A 12900-nucleotide genomic window follows, 5' to 3' on the forward strand; every position below is an offset into this window, starting at 1 on the left:
AGCAAGGTCATTACTAGAATTCCTTCATCAACTTAAAAAGAAAAGCAATTATTTAACCATTAAATAACTTCCCATGCAACAGTGACCCCAGTTTAGACAGAAGACCACAATGCACACAGGTCAAACATGTAAGCAAGTTTAGGCCAGATTTCACTGTTGTCTTAATAAAATTTAGTTTTATGCAACTAGCCGTCTGTATATTACACCATCTCCATTTTGACTTTACTTAGGTTTACTAAAGTGTTATGCATTCTTCTTTAAGCACATTTGTTTTAAACATGGATTAATTACTTAGGGGTTTCACATTTGGTGAATGTTAGCAGTGTGCTGGCCATCTTTGGTTTGTAGAGGAAATCTTAACCATGAACTATTCAAAGGGGCTAAAAAATCAACTTTAATTACTTTGTTTAAAGTTCTAGCTTAAAAGAAAAAATCAGAACTCAACCTTTTACCTATACTAAATCACTCCACACGAATTAGAACCGCACATCACAGAATTGCACAGGGATTACAAATATTACATCCAGTCTGCATAAATCGAATTCCACTACCGACCAGGTCACAAAATGGCTGCACTTTCTAATCTAAAACTAATTTGCATATTGTACACATTTAGGACATTTTAAAAAACTTGAGTCACAATAATGCATGCAAGTTTGTTTAGTTTTTTTGGAACAAATTTTATAATTTGCTCATGCTACCTAGATTCAAGAGAGCTTTTTTTTTAAATTCCTGAACATCTGCAATAACTCACCTCTGGTTAGTAAATAATTCTAGTGCATGCATATGGTGTATAACAGGTAAGTAAACATGCAATTTTTCTTCACATTCTAAAACTATGGCAGTTTAGGCCATATTGTGCTGCCTGCATTTCATCTGCAATGCAGTATGTCTTAAACGTTTTCAATCCCGTATTAATAGGTGGCATTACACATAACACCTATATAGCAGCAAAGCTAATACAGCTTGTGATTAAAAATGTTTAAAAATAGCTAATAAATCAGATTATCTTGAGGTATTATTTCTTGCAAGTCAAAATGGAGAGCAAAAATCAACCCTAATTTTTTAGTTTATGTATACACTGAAAATAGCAACAATAAAAATAAGCTTTTTGTAGCAGACATATTCCATCTTCACTATTATTTTGCTACCTTTGGTAAATTACTGGGGCAGATCTTGAAGTTAAAAACCCATGTTTAGAAATAAGTGCACGCTTCACCCACTAAATATAGCAGCAGACTGTGTGCCCCTATGCAAAAAACATTCTCATATCTAGTTTTAACTTTACATATAAAAATAACTTGGAGAAAATACAAAAAAACATTTTATTTTAACATGAAAATATCACAAAAATTAGTAAGCCTGAGATGTAGGGTTTTGGTGAAAAACAAGAGGCTTGTAGTGTTTTGGCTGCTGATAAAGATGCATGTATTGATAGCTGGGGTGAAAAGCAGAAGAATGCACTTATTTCTTCTGCACGTCAGTATCTTCAAACACAGTAAGCCACATGCACCCATCTTTTCCTTAAACAGAGGCTGGTTCACTAGACTTAGTTCCAGCGGAAGTGGATCTGACGTGGGCGGTCAGCGCCTTCCTTGACCAATGGCTTATGGAATTCACGTCCTGCACGGGAGTGGATGTTTGCCCAGCAAAACTCACAATAATACTGCAGGCAAGTGACATTGGCACAAAAGAAAGGGGCAAACTTCCCCCCACAGCGTGCGCCCTGGCATTCGTCACACATCTGGTCATCCAACACGTATGGCTTTACCTCCACCTGGAGAGATAAACAGAAGGAGAATTCTGTAAAACCTCGAGATGCTCTTTCTTTTTTTTTTTTAGGTTTTTTTTTTTTGCAAGGCAAAGGGGGTTAAGTGGCTTGCCCAAGGCCACACAGCTAGGTCATTATTAAGTGTCTGAGACTGGATTTGAACCCAGGTACTCCTGACTCTAAGGCCGGTGCTTTATCCACTACGCCACCTACCTGCCCCAAGATGCTCTTTCAACACTTGTCTATGATTCTTTAGGAAAAAGAACCTGGAAAGGAATAAAGTCAGTATTTCCAATGATAATTTTCCTCTGCTAGACTGTGGGTTTCTCCAGGGCAGTGGCTGCCCTTCCACTTTGATCGTTGAGTCTCCCTCAGCCCCAGAACAGAGTAGACTTTTGGTGAATGTTTATAATAAAAAGTCAGTGAAATAGCTCCCAAGGGCTGAAATTCATCCCATGTCTTTATATGGATAAATATAAAATTATATAGGAAGACTGAATTGGACCATTTATAGAGTATGTGAAGTTTACAAAGTGCGTTTCCCACAGTCATGCTGGGAGGTAGCTGGTGTCAAGTGTCATTTTCTTTACAGATCAGAAAACTCCGGATCGGAGAAGCTGAGGGCCGTTTTACCTGCGAGACTGTGATGTGTCTAAAGTCTTGGGTATCTAAAGATAACTCTACCAGTTTATACTTACTCTACCACAGTTTATAAACCATCATTTTTTTTTCTGATTTCCTCAAAGTTCTTGAACACTAATCATCCTTGTACTGAGGTACACACATATAACAATTATGATAACATTAGAAGTCTATAATTATACTTTCATTAAGATGCACGTTCCAGTCATTAATTGCAGTGAACACATTTAAAAATCTTTAAAATGACACAACAGTTATAATGGAGACAAAAGTGGATTATATCTTGGATTTGCCAAGTTCGCCACATATTTACTCTTCATCTTTTAAAATCAAATTACTCTATGCCAATCAGATGGCCAATGAGAGCCATCTGGAGTCATTTATTGAAGGGGGCAGAGGTATGTACTATTGTCATGTTGTTTGTCTGGTGTTCTAAGAAATCTCAACATTTAAAACAAAATAAGGAATCAAACTGGGAAGACCTGATATAGAAGGAGTTGGAACAGCCTCCATTTGGACTTATGTTTTTGCACTAAATCCTCAGAATGAATTACCTAGCTGTGTGACCTTGGGTAAGTCACTTAACCTCAATGCCTTGCAAAAAACAAAAAAAAATCCTCTTTTAAGTCCTCAGAATGGATTTTTGTGCTCTGCATCTGAACAAAGGTTGGCCCTCTCAAGATCTCATATCTTTTTATTTTTAATATATTTGTGTTGGAAAAAACCTAAGTGGTCATTTAGTCTCCCCCTGCTGCCCCTTTATTTGATAAGGAACCTAAGACTTGGAGATTCACACTGTTTGCTTGGTTTTTTTTAGGGTTTTTTTTTTTTGCAAGGCTAATGGGGTTAAGTGGCTTGCCCAAGGTCACACAGCTAGGTAATTATTAAGTGTCTGAGGCTGGATTTGAACTCAGGTACTCCTGACTCCAGGGCTGGTGTTCTATCCACTTGGCTACCTAGCTGCCCCAATTCACACTGTTAATAGGTAAAATTCATATTTGAGCCCAGAGCATCTGTCTCTGCAAGGTTATCCTTAAGATTCTACAATCTTAAAGCTAGTTTTGAAAGAGGCAAAGGAAGTAGAGGCCAAATTGCCACATTCACTGGATCATGGGAAAAAGTAAAGGAATTCTACTTTTGCCTGTGTAGATAACAAAAGGTGGCAAGTCCCAAAGAATTGGGAGTACCAGATCATCTGTACATAGGCCAAGAGGCAACAGTTAGAACTGAACATGGAAAAATTGATTGAATTAAGATTAGGTAAGAGTATGAAAAGCGTGTGTATGTATATATATGATTACCCTAAATATTTAATATATGTACAGAGTACATAATGAGAAATGCCAGACTGGATGAATCAAAGCCAGAAATATAGTTGCTGGGGGAAATATTAATAATCTCAGCTATGCAGACAAAACCATTCTGATGACAGAAAGTGAAGAAGAATTAAGAAGTCTCCAGAAGGTGAAAGGGAGGATGGAAAAGCTGGCTGGAAGCTTTACATCAAAAAAACTAAGATCATGTCAGCTGATCCCATAACTTCCTGGCATATAGGTGGAGAAGAAATGGAAGCAGTGTCAGATTTTATATCCTTGGGCTCAAAGATCATTGCTGATGGTGACTGCAGCCATGAAATTAAAAATCATTTGGTTCCTTGGAAGAAAAACTACTGCAAAAATGGACAGCATACTAAAAAGCAGAAACAGTATCTTGCCAATAAAGGTCTACAAGGTCTAAGTTATGCTTTTTCCAGAAACAATTTATGACTTTGAGAGTTAAGACTAATATGGAAAGGTGAGTGCCCCAGAATTATTTCTTTTTGAATTATGGTACTGGAAGAGACTTTTGAGAGTTCCTTGGACAGCACTGAGATCAAATCAGTCAACACTGAAATTAATTCAGGCTTTTAGTCACTGAATGGTCAAAAACTGAAGCTTTAGTTTAAATACTTTGGTCAAACAATGAGAAGACAAGACTCACTGGAAAAAACCCTGGTGTTGGAAAAGATTTAAGGCAAAAGAAAAAGGGGAAGGCAGAGAATGATATAGATGTGCCTTAGAAACAATGAACATGAACTTGAACAGACTTTGAGAGAATTAGAGGATAGAGAATTAGAGGGCTTGGTGTACTTTGAGCCACAATGTCACAAAAAAAATTACACACAACTGAAACACTCAACAACATCCATCTCCAAATTCAATACTTCTTTCACTGTATCATATACTACTTCTTCTAGGATGAAAAATGAATGGAAGAAATTAATTTTCTTTATTTAAAATGAATTCCATTTCTTGTTAATCACAGAGTAGCTGCTGAATCCATATTTTTTGAGCTGGTGAGATAAAATGATTTAAGAGCCAAATGTAAAAACAAAAATGTCAAAGTAGTGCATTCTTCTGGGGCTTTTGGTTCCCAATGTAGACAGTTTAAAAGATCTGAGAAAAATCTGCTTTTAAATAATTGCAAGTTATATATACTATAGCTTATATTACATAAAGTATATGTGGACTCTGTGTGTATCTCAGATAGACTAACTTCATAAACTTTGTAAACTGTAAGAACAGTAAATTCATGAGTTATCATTGTGTTAAACAAAGTAGAGCTAGCATAGTGTAGTGAAAATAACAACAAATACTTTGATAGAAAAGCTGCCATTTTATCAGTTCCACATCTAGAACCATTCTGAAATACCACTTACTTTCTGTGTGATCTTAGGCAAGTTCCCCTTTCTCAATCAGTGGGGGTTGCACTAGATCCACCTGTATGATCACTTCTAGTTCTAACATTTAAAAATTTTTGTAGACCTACAGAATCTCCTGGTGAGTTAAAAACATCCACAACTGACTACTGAGTTGAACATCTGAAGAATCAGAAAAGTCAGAAAACTAGAGAGGGGCAATTATCATCCTAATTTTCAAATTTTTTGACTAGGAAAAGTCTGCAAGCTATAGGTCAATGAGTTTAATGATCCTATACGGCACAAATGCTACAATGTATTACTTGAAAGGAATAATTTATGAGCATTTAGAAAAAGAAGTGGCAATCATAGAATGCTCCCCCCCACCAGAATTATTTCTTTAAGAATAAGTCATACCAGACAAATAACTTTACTTTCATTTTGTCAACTCTGCTTGACAGGGACAGGCAATGATGTAGACAAAGTTTTGCTAAACTTCATCAGAGTACTTGAAAAATTCATTGATTTTAAGGAAGACGGTTTAGATGGATGGAACAATTAGATCATTTGAGAACCAGTTAGTGACTGGAATGCATTGAATCAAGTCAACAATTTGTTCTTGATTTTGTTTCAAATTGGATGTAGTTGATATTCTCACAAAATTTGCAAATACAAGAATTTGAGACTGATTTTTTTTGGGGGGGGGGCAGGTATATAATAGTAGGAGGAGAAGGGAAAGCAAGATTGCCAGCATTCTAGATATAAGATTTAGGTTTCTAACTCTCTCATCCTTAAGGGAGGGGTAGGTACTTAGCCCTAATAAAGATAATGTCTTACACTTGGTTAAAAAAATAAAAATCAGCTTCACAAGTGTAGGATGGTGCATCTCCTTATCAAATACGGAGATATTTTGTTGATTATTACGGTTGTGATTTCCTTTTTACCTCAAACACTCTGGAAAGACTGTTTTCTCTTCAAAATACATTGAGAAACAAATGTACTATGTACCTTCCATCAATAAAAGGTATATTTTTCTTTTCAAAAATGAAAGTGGAAAAAAAAAGGATCTTTTCTAACCTAGAGACTATTAAGAAAAATCCACATAATTATGCCAATTAAAATAGTTGTTTTTCAATGCTATAGGCACTAATCTTTTGGGTTTTTTTCCCCGTTTACTTTTCCAGATAAATGTAATGATAATTTTCATCATTTTCCCCTTACATTTTTCTCCCTCCTTCCTTTTCCTCTCCTTGACAGAAAGTAATGTAATAGAGCCTGTATCTATAGCCATGCTATATGTAGATCCTTATTAATTATTGCTGCAGCCACTAACTTTCAATCACTTTTCCCTGCCACTATAAAACTTACTCTGATGTCTTATATAGACAGAGGTGACTGAATTCTTGAAAAGTTATTAGAGCCTGAACTTCTGAAAAGTGCTGTTTTCTAAAGGACAGGAGATCTAACTCCAAAGAAGCCAATCACCAGAAAGCTGGCCACCAGGTAAAGAATCATTTTGGTAATGGCAGCTCATGAGCATTATTATGAATTAAGACATTGGGAAGTTGGAATCAAAGATAATTATTATTCTTTATGAAATCAGACATTAGAACTGACTAATAGAGAAGGTAGCCACACTAAATAAATACATACATAGCTGTAAACATGAGAAAGAAAAGAAGTATATATTAAATTCTTTAAAAGTAGAATAAGTTGACAAATTTTTGACTTTTCTTAATAAATTTCATTTTTTGAGTCACCTGGGAATAGTGGAGAGGAGAGCTGGCTTCAGAGTCAAGAAGATATAGCTTTAAGTTTTATCCCTGTCACATACTGGATTATCCTGGAAGAGTTACTACTCAACCCCCATCAAGTATTCTTACCAACTTTTTTTTAGGGTTTTTTTTTTTGCAAGGCAATGGTTATGTGGCTTGCTCAAGGCCACACAGCTAGGTAATTATGAAGTGCCTGAGGTCAGATTTGAACTCAGGTACTCCTGACTCCAGAGCCGGTGCTCTATCCACTGCACCATCTAGCTGCCCCTCTTACCAACTCTTAAAAAGAAGTTGCAGAGGTGCCATCCTGCACTGGTAGGGAAGTTCCCTATACCAATGAAATCACAAGTCCTTTCCTCTCTTGCAATTTAAATTACTCAAGAATGAAATTCTGAGGACATAAACATAAATAATTCCAATGAACAATATATATATTTGAGATTTGTGTAGGTGAAAAGGAAATTCACTATCAAAGTTAATTTTCAAGTGTGCAGACTCAGGATGATAAATTCTAAAGAAAATATGGTTTTTAAAGTTTTTTTAAGTTTAAAATTTTTAACTTCAAAAGGTATCAAAAAAGGAACAGAACATTTTGTTGCTTGGGGTGGGATACTATAAATAAAATATTCTTCTCTCAAGGATAATGATCATCTCTAGTCTGACAGAACTAAAATGGTTAACACTGAGTTAAAAAGCCAAGGTAAGTGAGGAGATAAAAGACAACACACCTCCCTGACCTCAGTTCAAGTCACTACATTTGTGGTAAAATAAGATCCCAAGGTACTAAAAAAACGAGCCAATTGTGAATCCTGAGTCACTTGCTGTTTGTTGGACATCTTTGAATCAAATGTCTTGATTTTCAAGAGTAAAGAGAGGAATTCACATTTTGCTTATATCTTTTCTGCTAAGGAGAATGATCTTAAATTTCAATAAATTTCAAAGGATAGAACTAAAATTGTTAAGCAATGAGTTCAAGGTCAAGACAGTCAAAGAGGTGGAACAAGAGACCTGCAAATTATAGGTTACTGAGCTTGCATGCAAAATTTAACAACAAAACTTTAAAGGATTTATTTATTAGCATTTAGAAGGGAGAAGCAGTGATAACTAAGAGCAGAGTGATTTCATCAGGAACAGGGTATAATAGACCACCTAATTTTCTTTTTTGAAAGGGTGAATGATTGAACTGTTAGGTCAGGGGATGCTATGGATGTAATTTGCTTCACACTTCAGCAATGTGTCTGACAGGTCTTTTCTATTCTTGTAGATAAGATTAGATAGATCTCCATTTTCTGTTCTAAATCTTTTACTTCAAGCAATTACCAGTGAAGATCCTTACTCAAATGCAGATCAGCAATTTATAGACAATTTATACAAACAAATGTAGATCTGAAATTTATAGACTTAGGGAGTTGTCTATGGGAACAGAGAGACTAAGTAACATATCCAGGGTTACATGGTCAGTATGCATTAAGAAAGAACATAAACCTAGCTCTTTCTGACTCCATGGATGGCTAACTGTTACTCTGCATTGCTTCCTGTGTTTTTTAATTCTGTAAGATATATTCTAAAAGTTCATTCTGAAAGAGATCACAGTCTAACTATGTGGCTTCAGAAGTAACTTTACCCCAGTGGAGTGCATCAAATCATTCCCTTGGCCCAGTATTATTTTCATCAATGATTTGGAAAAAGGAAGCACAACTGAAATGATTATCAAAACAGTAGATGTCAAAATTAGGAGGGAGAGCTATCGTGTGGGATGACAGAATTTGAATTAAAACAATTAGCTAAATTTAAGATATCAAAATGTAATGGGCTAAATGAAAAGTCCTTGTACTAAAAAAAAAAAATTCAAATATGAAAGGGGAAGCTTATACTGGCTACTTTGAAAAAAAGATTTGGGGTCTTTAGTTGATAAAAACTCAATGACTCAACAGTATGATTCAGGAGCATACTCCTCTTTCCTCCCAAACTCCAACAAATTAATGTAATCATTAAGATGACACACTATTAATTAACAAACAAATCTAAAACAATAAAGAAAACAGTTTCACTAAACTTTGAGTTGATAAATTATAGAGTGTGCTATATAACCAGTTCTGGGAACCACATTTTAGAAGGAAAAGTTGGACTATATCTCTCTAGGTAGGCATTCTAGATAACAAGACAGGAAACTATGCTATATGATGAACCGATGCAAGAATTAAGATTGTTTGGTCTAGAAAAGAAAAGATACACATGATAGTTGTTCTTTATTTATGCAAAGATTTTCTCAAGGAAGAGGGTTTTGTCAAGGAAGAGTAATAGGAAGTTAATGAATGGCAGGTTTGACTCAAAGTAAGGAAACTTTTCCTATTATGAGGGTTGTCCAAAAAGAAGAATATACTATTTTAATAGGTGGGAAGGTTGAGGGGGAGGGGAGGGGAGGGAGAGGTATCTCAGGACATAGATCTAGAGCTGGAACAGACATCAAGTCATATAGTCCCATCATGGAGTTCGAGTATAAGGAAAATGAGGCCTAAAGGTTAAATAATTTGTCCAAGTTAACACAGGAGTAAAGAGCAAAGCCAATATTTAAACCAAGGTCCAAAGTCTTATTTCTTCAGTGTACTACACTGCTTTCAGAGGTCTTCACAAATGGCTACTTGTTAGGGATGGTGTAGAAGAGAAATTCCTCTTTTGGTGCAGATTTAATTAGATGTGAGATTAAGCTCTTCATTTTTCAAGGTGAGGAACCTGAGAATCAGATAGTTTAACTGACATGTTCAAGGTCCCACAGCTAATAAGTACCCAAGAAGGAATTTGAACCTTGGTCACATTAACCACTAGTGGTTAATTAATTTTGACCTGAATATGGATTAAAATTTAACTTGACTCTGTATTATCTATTCTGTAGTTCCAAATATGAAGTTGAATGCATACATTAGGTACTTGAATACATCTCTTTGCAATGCCAAGAAATACTATAATAACTTTTGGCTTCACATTAAAAATATGCCCTGGGGTTGATCTTGGAAAATGGAGAGAAATAAAGCTTCAAGAAAGGTCAGACTCAGGAATAAGAGAATCTAAAGCTAAATCCTGCCTCCCTCTGACATGTGACACTGGACAAAAGTCAATGAACCAATCTGAGGTTTAGCTTACTCATCTCTAAATGAAACAGTTTGGCAGCATCAGAAATCACTTTCAGTTCTAGATCTATGATCTTATCACTGTAAAAAACTGCATACTGCAGAGATCATTTAGTATGGATTATTCAGCTATTTTTTCATATTTCACTTATTTTAAGCAGCAAAATGGAAAATTTAAATTTTATATTTTTAATTTTCTTTATATAAATCAATTTTACAACTTGAGATTTTTATTTTCCATTCTTTCAATGAAAAGCTAAATAAAACCAAACTGAATTTAATAATAAAAACAATTTATTATTAAATTTAATTTGGATTTATTTAAAATTCTGATTGCAGAGGGTGAGAAAGGATGAGTAACACAGGAAAAATAAATATGAATATATTTGTTAACTGTATCACTCAGAAAATATTAAAGATTTTAAATGGTTATATACATAGTTGAGAACAAATATAGACTTATTTTTATTTGAGTGTGTTCTGGGTTTCTATTCACTTTGATTATATATTCTCCATACTTAGTCCTCACCCTGATTTGGAGAGCTAGAAAAATACTAATCTTATATGTAAGGATTCAATGAATAAATATCCCAATTGTTATCAATATTTAACCCCTATAAGTAACTTATTAAAAATGACTAGCCTTCCCACTCTCCCTCTCTACTCTCCAAGCTTTGAAGGGCCTTTGGTAAAAGGGAGAATTGTGATTCACCCATTCTACTACTTCTGAGATCTAGGTGCATTAAAAGATTCTAGCTAATCCGATAAAGAATTGACCTCCAATTAGGATACCCATCAGAGATCTAAAATACAGAGTTGAAAATACTGCTTGAAGTTTCATCTCGAAAGAAAATGAACTTGTTGCTATTGGGTACCACCTGGATATGTAGTCTCTCTCTGATAAATCTTCTTGTCCTCAACTTGAGATTTATCAAAGAATTTTAATGTGTTAAAAAGTCTGCTCTGTGTGTGTGTGTGTGTGTGTGTGTGTGTGTGTGTGTGTGTGTGTCTAAATGGGTAATTGGTTCAAACATCAATTTTTATTTAAGATAAAAACAGTATGCTGAGGGAATCAGACATTTTGTAACTAAGAAAATGTAATATCCTTAGATGTATAGTAATAATATATTCTCACTTATTTAGCACAGAGGAGTGAATTGTTCACTGTAAGTATTTTACATTTAAATCTTTAAAATGAAAAGAGAAAAAGGGCTAAAAGATAGTATCTTCTATACCAAGGTCAACAAACAAAAGCAATATTCTTCATCACATGCATTTGCCAATTTTAACCATTACAAAATCTAGAATTAAATTCTAGGATTTGTGATTTGGTTTGGTTACTCTTGTCCTCAACATTTTTTAAATGATCTTATTCCTTGTTCAGAAGTGGCAGCATATGGAAGAATTGGTTGACCTTATCATGAGGATGAAATACAAAGGCATTTTAAATTACTAATTGATTTAATAAGCATTTTTAAAGCATCAAGTTAAGTGGTAAAGTACTAGGAGACACTGAAGACGAAAAACAGATCCCCCCCCCCCCTTCCCCTCTCTTGGAGTTCACAACTTAGAACTCCTAACTGAACCTAAGCAGAACATCCTCCTCAGAAATGAATAGAAGTAGAGTTGAAGAGAACTTTAGGAATCATCTAAAATACCCCATCATTTATGTAAATGTATTTAGAAAAGATTTATAAAATAGGACATTAATCTGCATTAGAATTCCTATAGGATTGTCTTCAGGATCAACATATGCAAGATATTCAAAGTCTAAATATACTTTAAACTTTAGTAATTTAGCTGTGGGACAGAAATCATTAACAGAATGAAAAAGGTATTATTAGAAAAATATTTCATTTAGCTACAATTATGGCTAAAATGTGAAAAAACGAAATGGCTGTTTCTATGTATAAGTAGATAAATGGTGCTCTATGATTAAATGTTATAAGAAAGCTGAAAGAAAATTTAATTCAATTCCTATTAAATATCAATAACTTATTTTGACTATCCTAAATTAAAGGATATCCTAGAGATTTTTAAGTGTCAAAGATTTTGAAGTCTTATATGTACATTCAGAAATATTCTGACATAAATTCTTCATAAAAAGATTAAAGAGGATATGTGCTAAGTTTATAACAACCTCAAATGTTTATATACTATTCACAATCAATTATTAGAGCTGTAATTTTGACTACATTTTACAATATGTAAAATTTAGCACATTTATAATAATCAACTTACTCGTTTGTCAATGTCGCCATGTTGAAGTTGAACAAACCGAGCACTAATGGCAGCAATATAGCTCTGCTGATTGGAAAAAGCAACACGCCCGGCTCCTTTTGGGTACTTCAGCTCTGGATCTGTATCAATTCCTGCATAGCAAACTCCACCATAGAGTCGGTCCATTATCATTGCAAGTTCCACTGTAAGAGGAAATTTTGTTAAAAAAAAAAAAAGTTAAAAAAGGATATTGGTTAAAATAGGTTTAAAAAAACTGATTCAGGCAGATATACACTCATTAAAAAAATAATACATTTCCATAATGCTTTATGATTGGCTTACAAACCACTTTTTTTCATAACCCTGAAATGTAGGTAATATATTATTATTCCCATTGTATAGATGAAAAGATGATAGAATGGTAGCTCACAGAGTTTGAAAGATTTACCTAGACCTGGCATATAATTCAACTAAGATCTAAATGAAGTTCTATTTCTCCTATAGTACAGCATATTTCTAATATCACAGTAACCCCTCCCTTTTCCAAACATAAAGTGATGGAAAATAACCAATTGAAAATGGTTTTTATTTGTTTTTTACTCCTTAATTTTAAAATTTGATTTTTTTTTCATGTGTTTCCAAGTTAATAATTCATGAACATTATAGGAAAATTTTTTTATATTTGCT

At 34.3% G+C, this 12900-nt stretch overlaps 1 protein-coding gene across 12 annotated transcripts in view; it reads right to left on the reverse strand.

Moving 5' to 3' along the window:
* Positions 1 to 1306: 1306 nt before the first annotated feature.
* CPEB2 (cytoplasmic polyadenylation element binding protein 2) overlaps positions 1307 to 12900 on the reverse strand; it is a 66824-nt gene continuing 55230 nt past the window's right edge. For all 12 annotated transcript variants that reach the window (XM_074229777.1, XM_074229767.1, XM_074229769.1 and 9 more), the window contains 2 exons: positions 12235 to 12416; positions 1307 to 1777 (listed from right to left, as the gene is read on the reverse strand). In XM_074229777.1, coding sequence (XP_074085878.1) covers positions 1550 to 1777; positions 12235 to 12416 — 410 coding nt within the window. In that variant the 3' untranslated portion in view covers positions 1307 to 1549. The remainder of the gene's footprint in view (positions 1778 to 12234; positions 12417 to 12900) is intronic.

Source organism: Macrotis lagotis, chromosome 3 (assembly GCF_037893015.1).
Source record: "Macrotis lagotis isolate mMagLag1 chromosome 3, bilby.v1.9.chrom.fasta, whole genome shotgun sequence".
In the NCBI taxonomy this organism is placed as follows: Eukaryota; Metazoa; Chordata; class Mammalia; order Peramelemorphia; family Peramelidae; genus Macrotis; species Macrotis lagotis.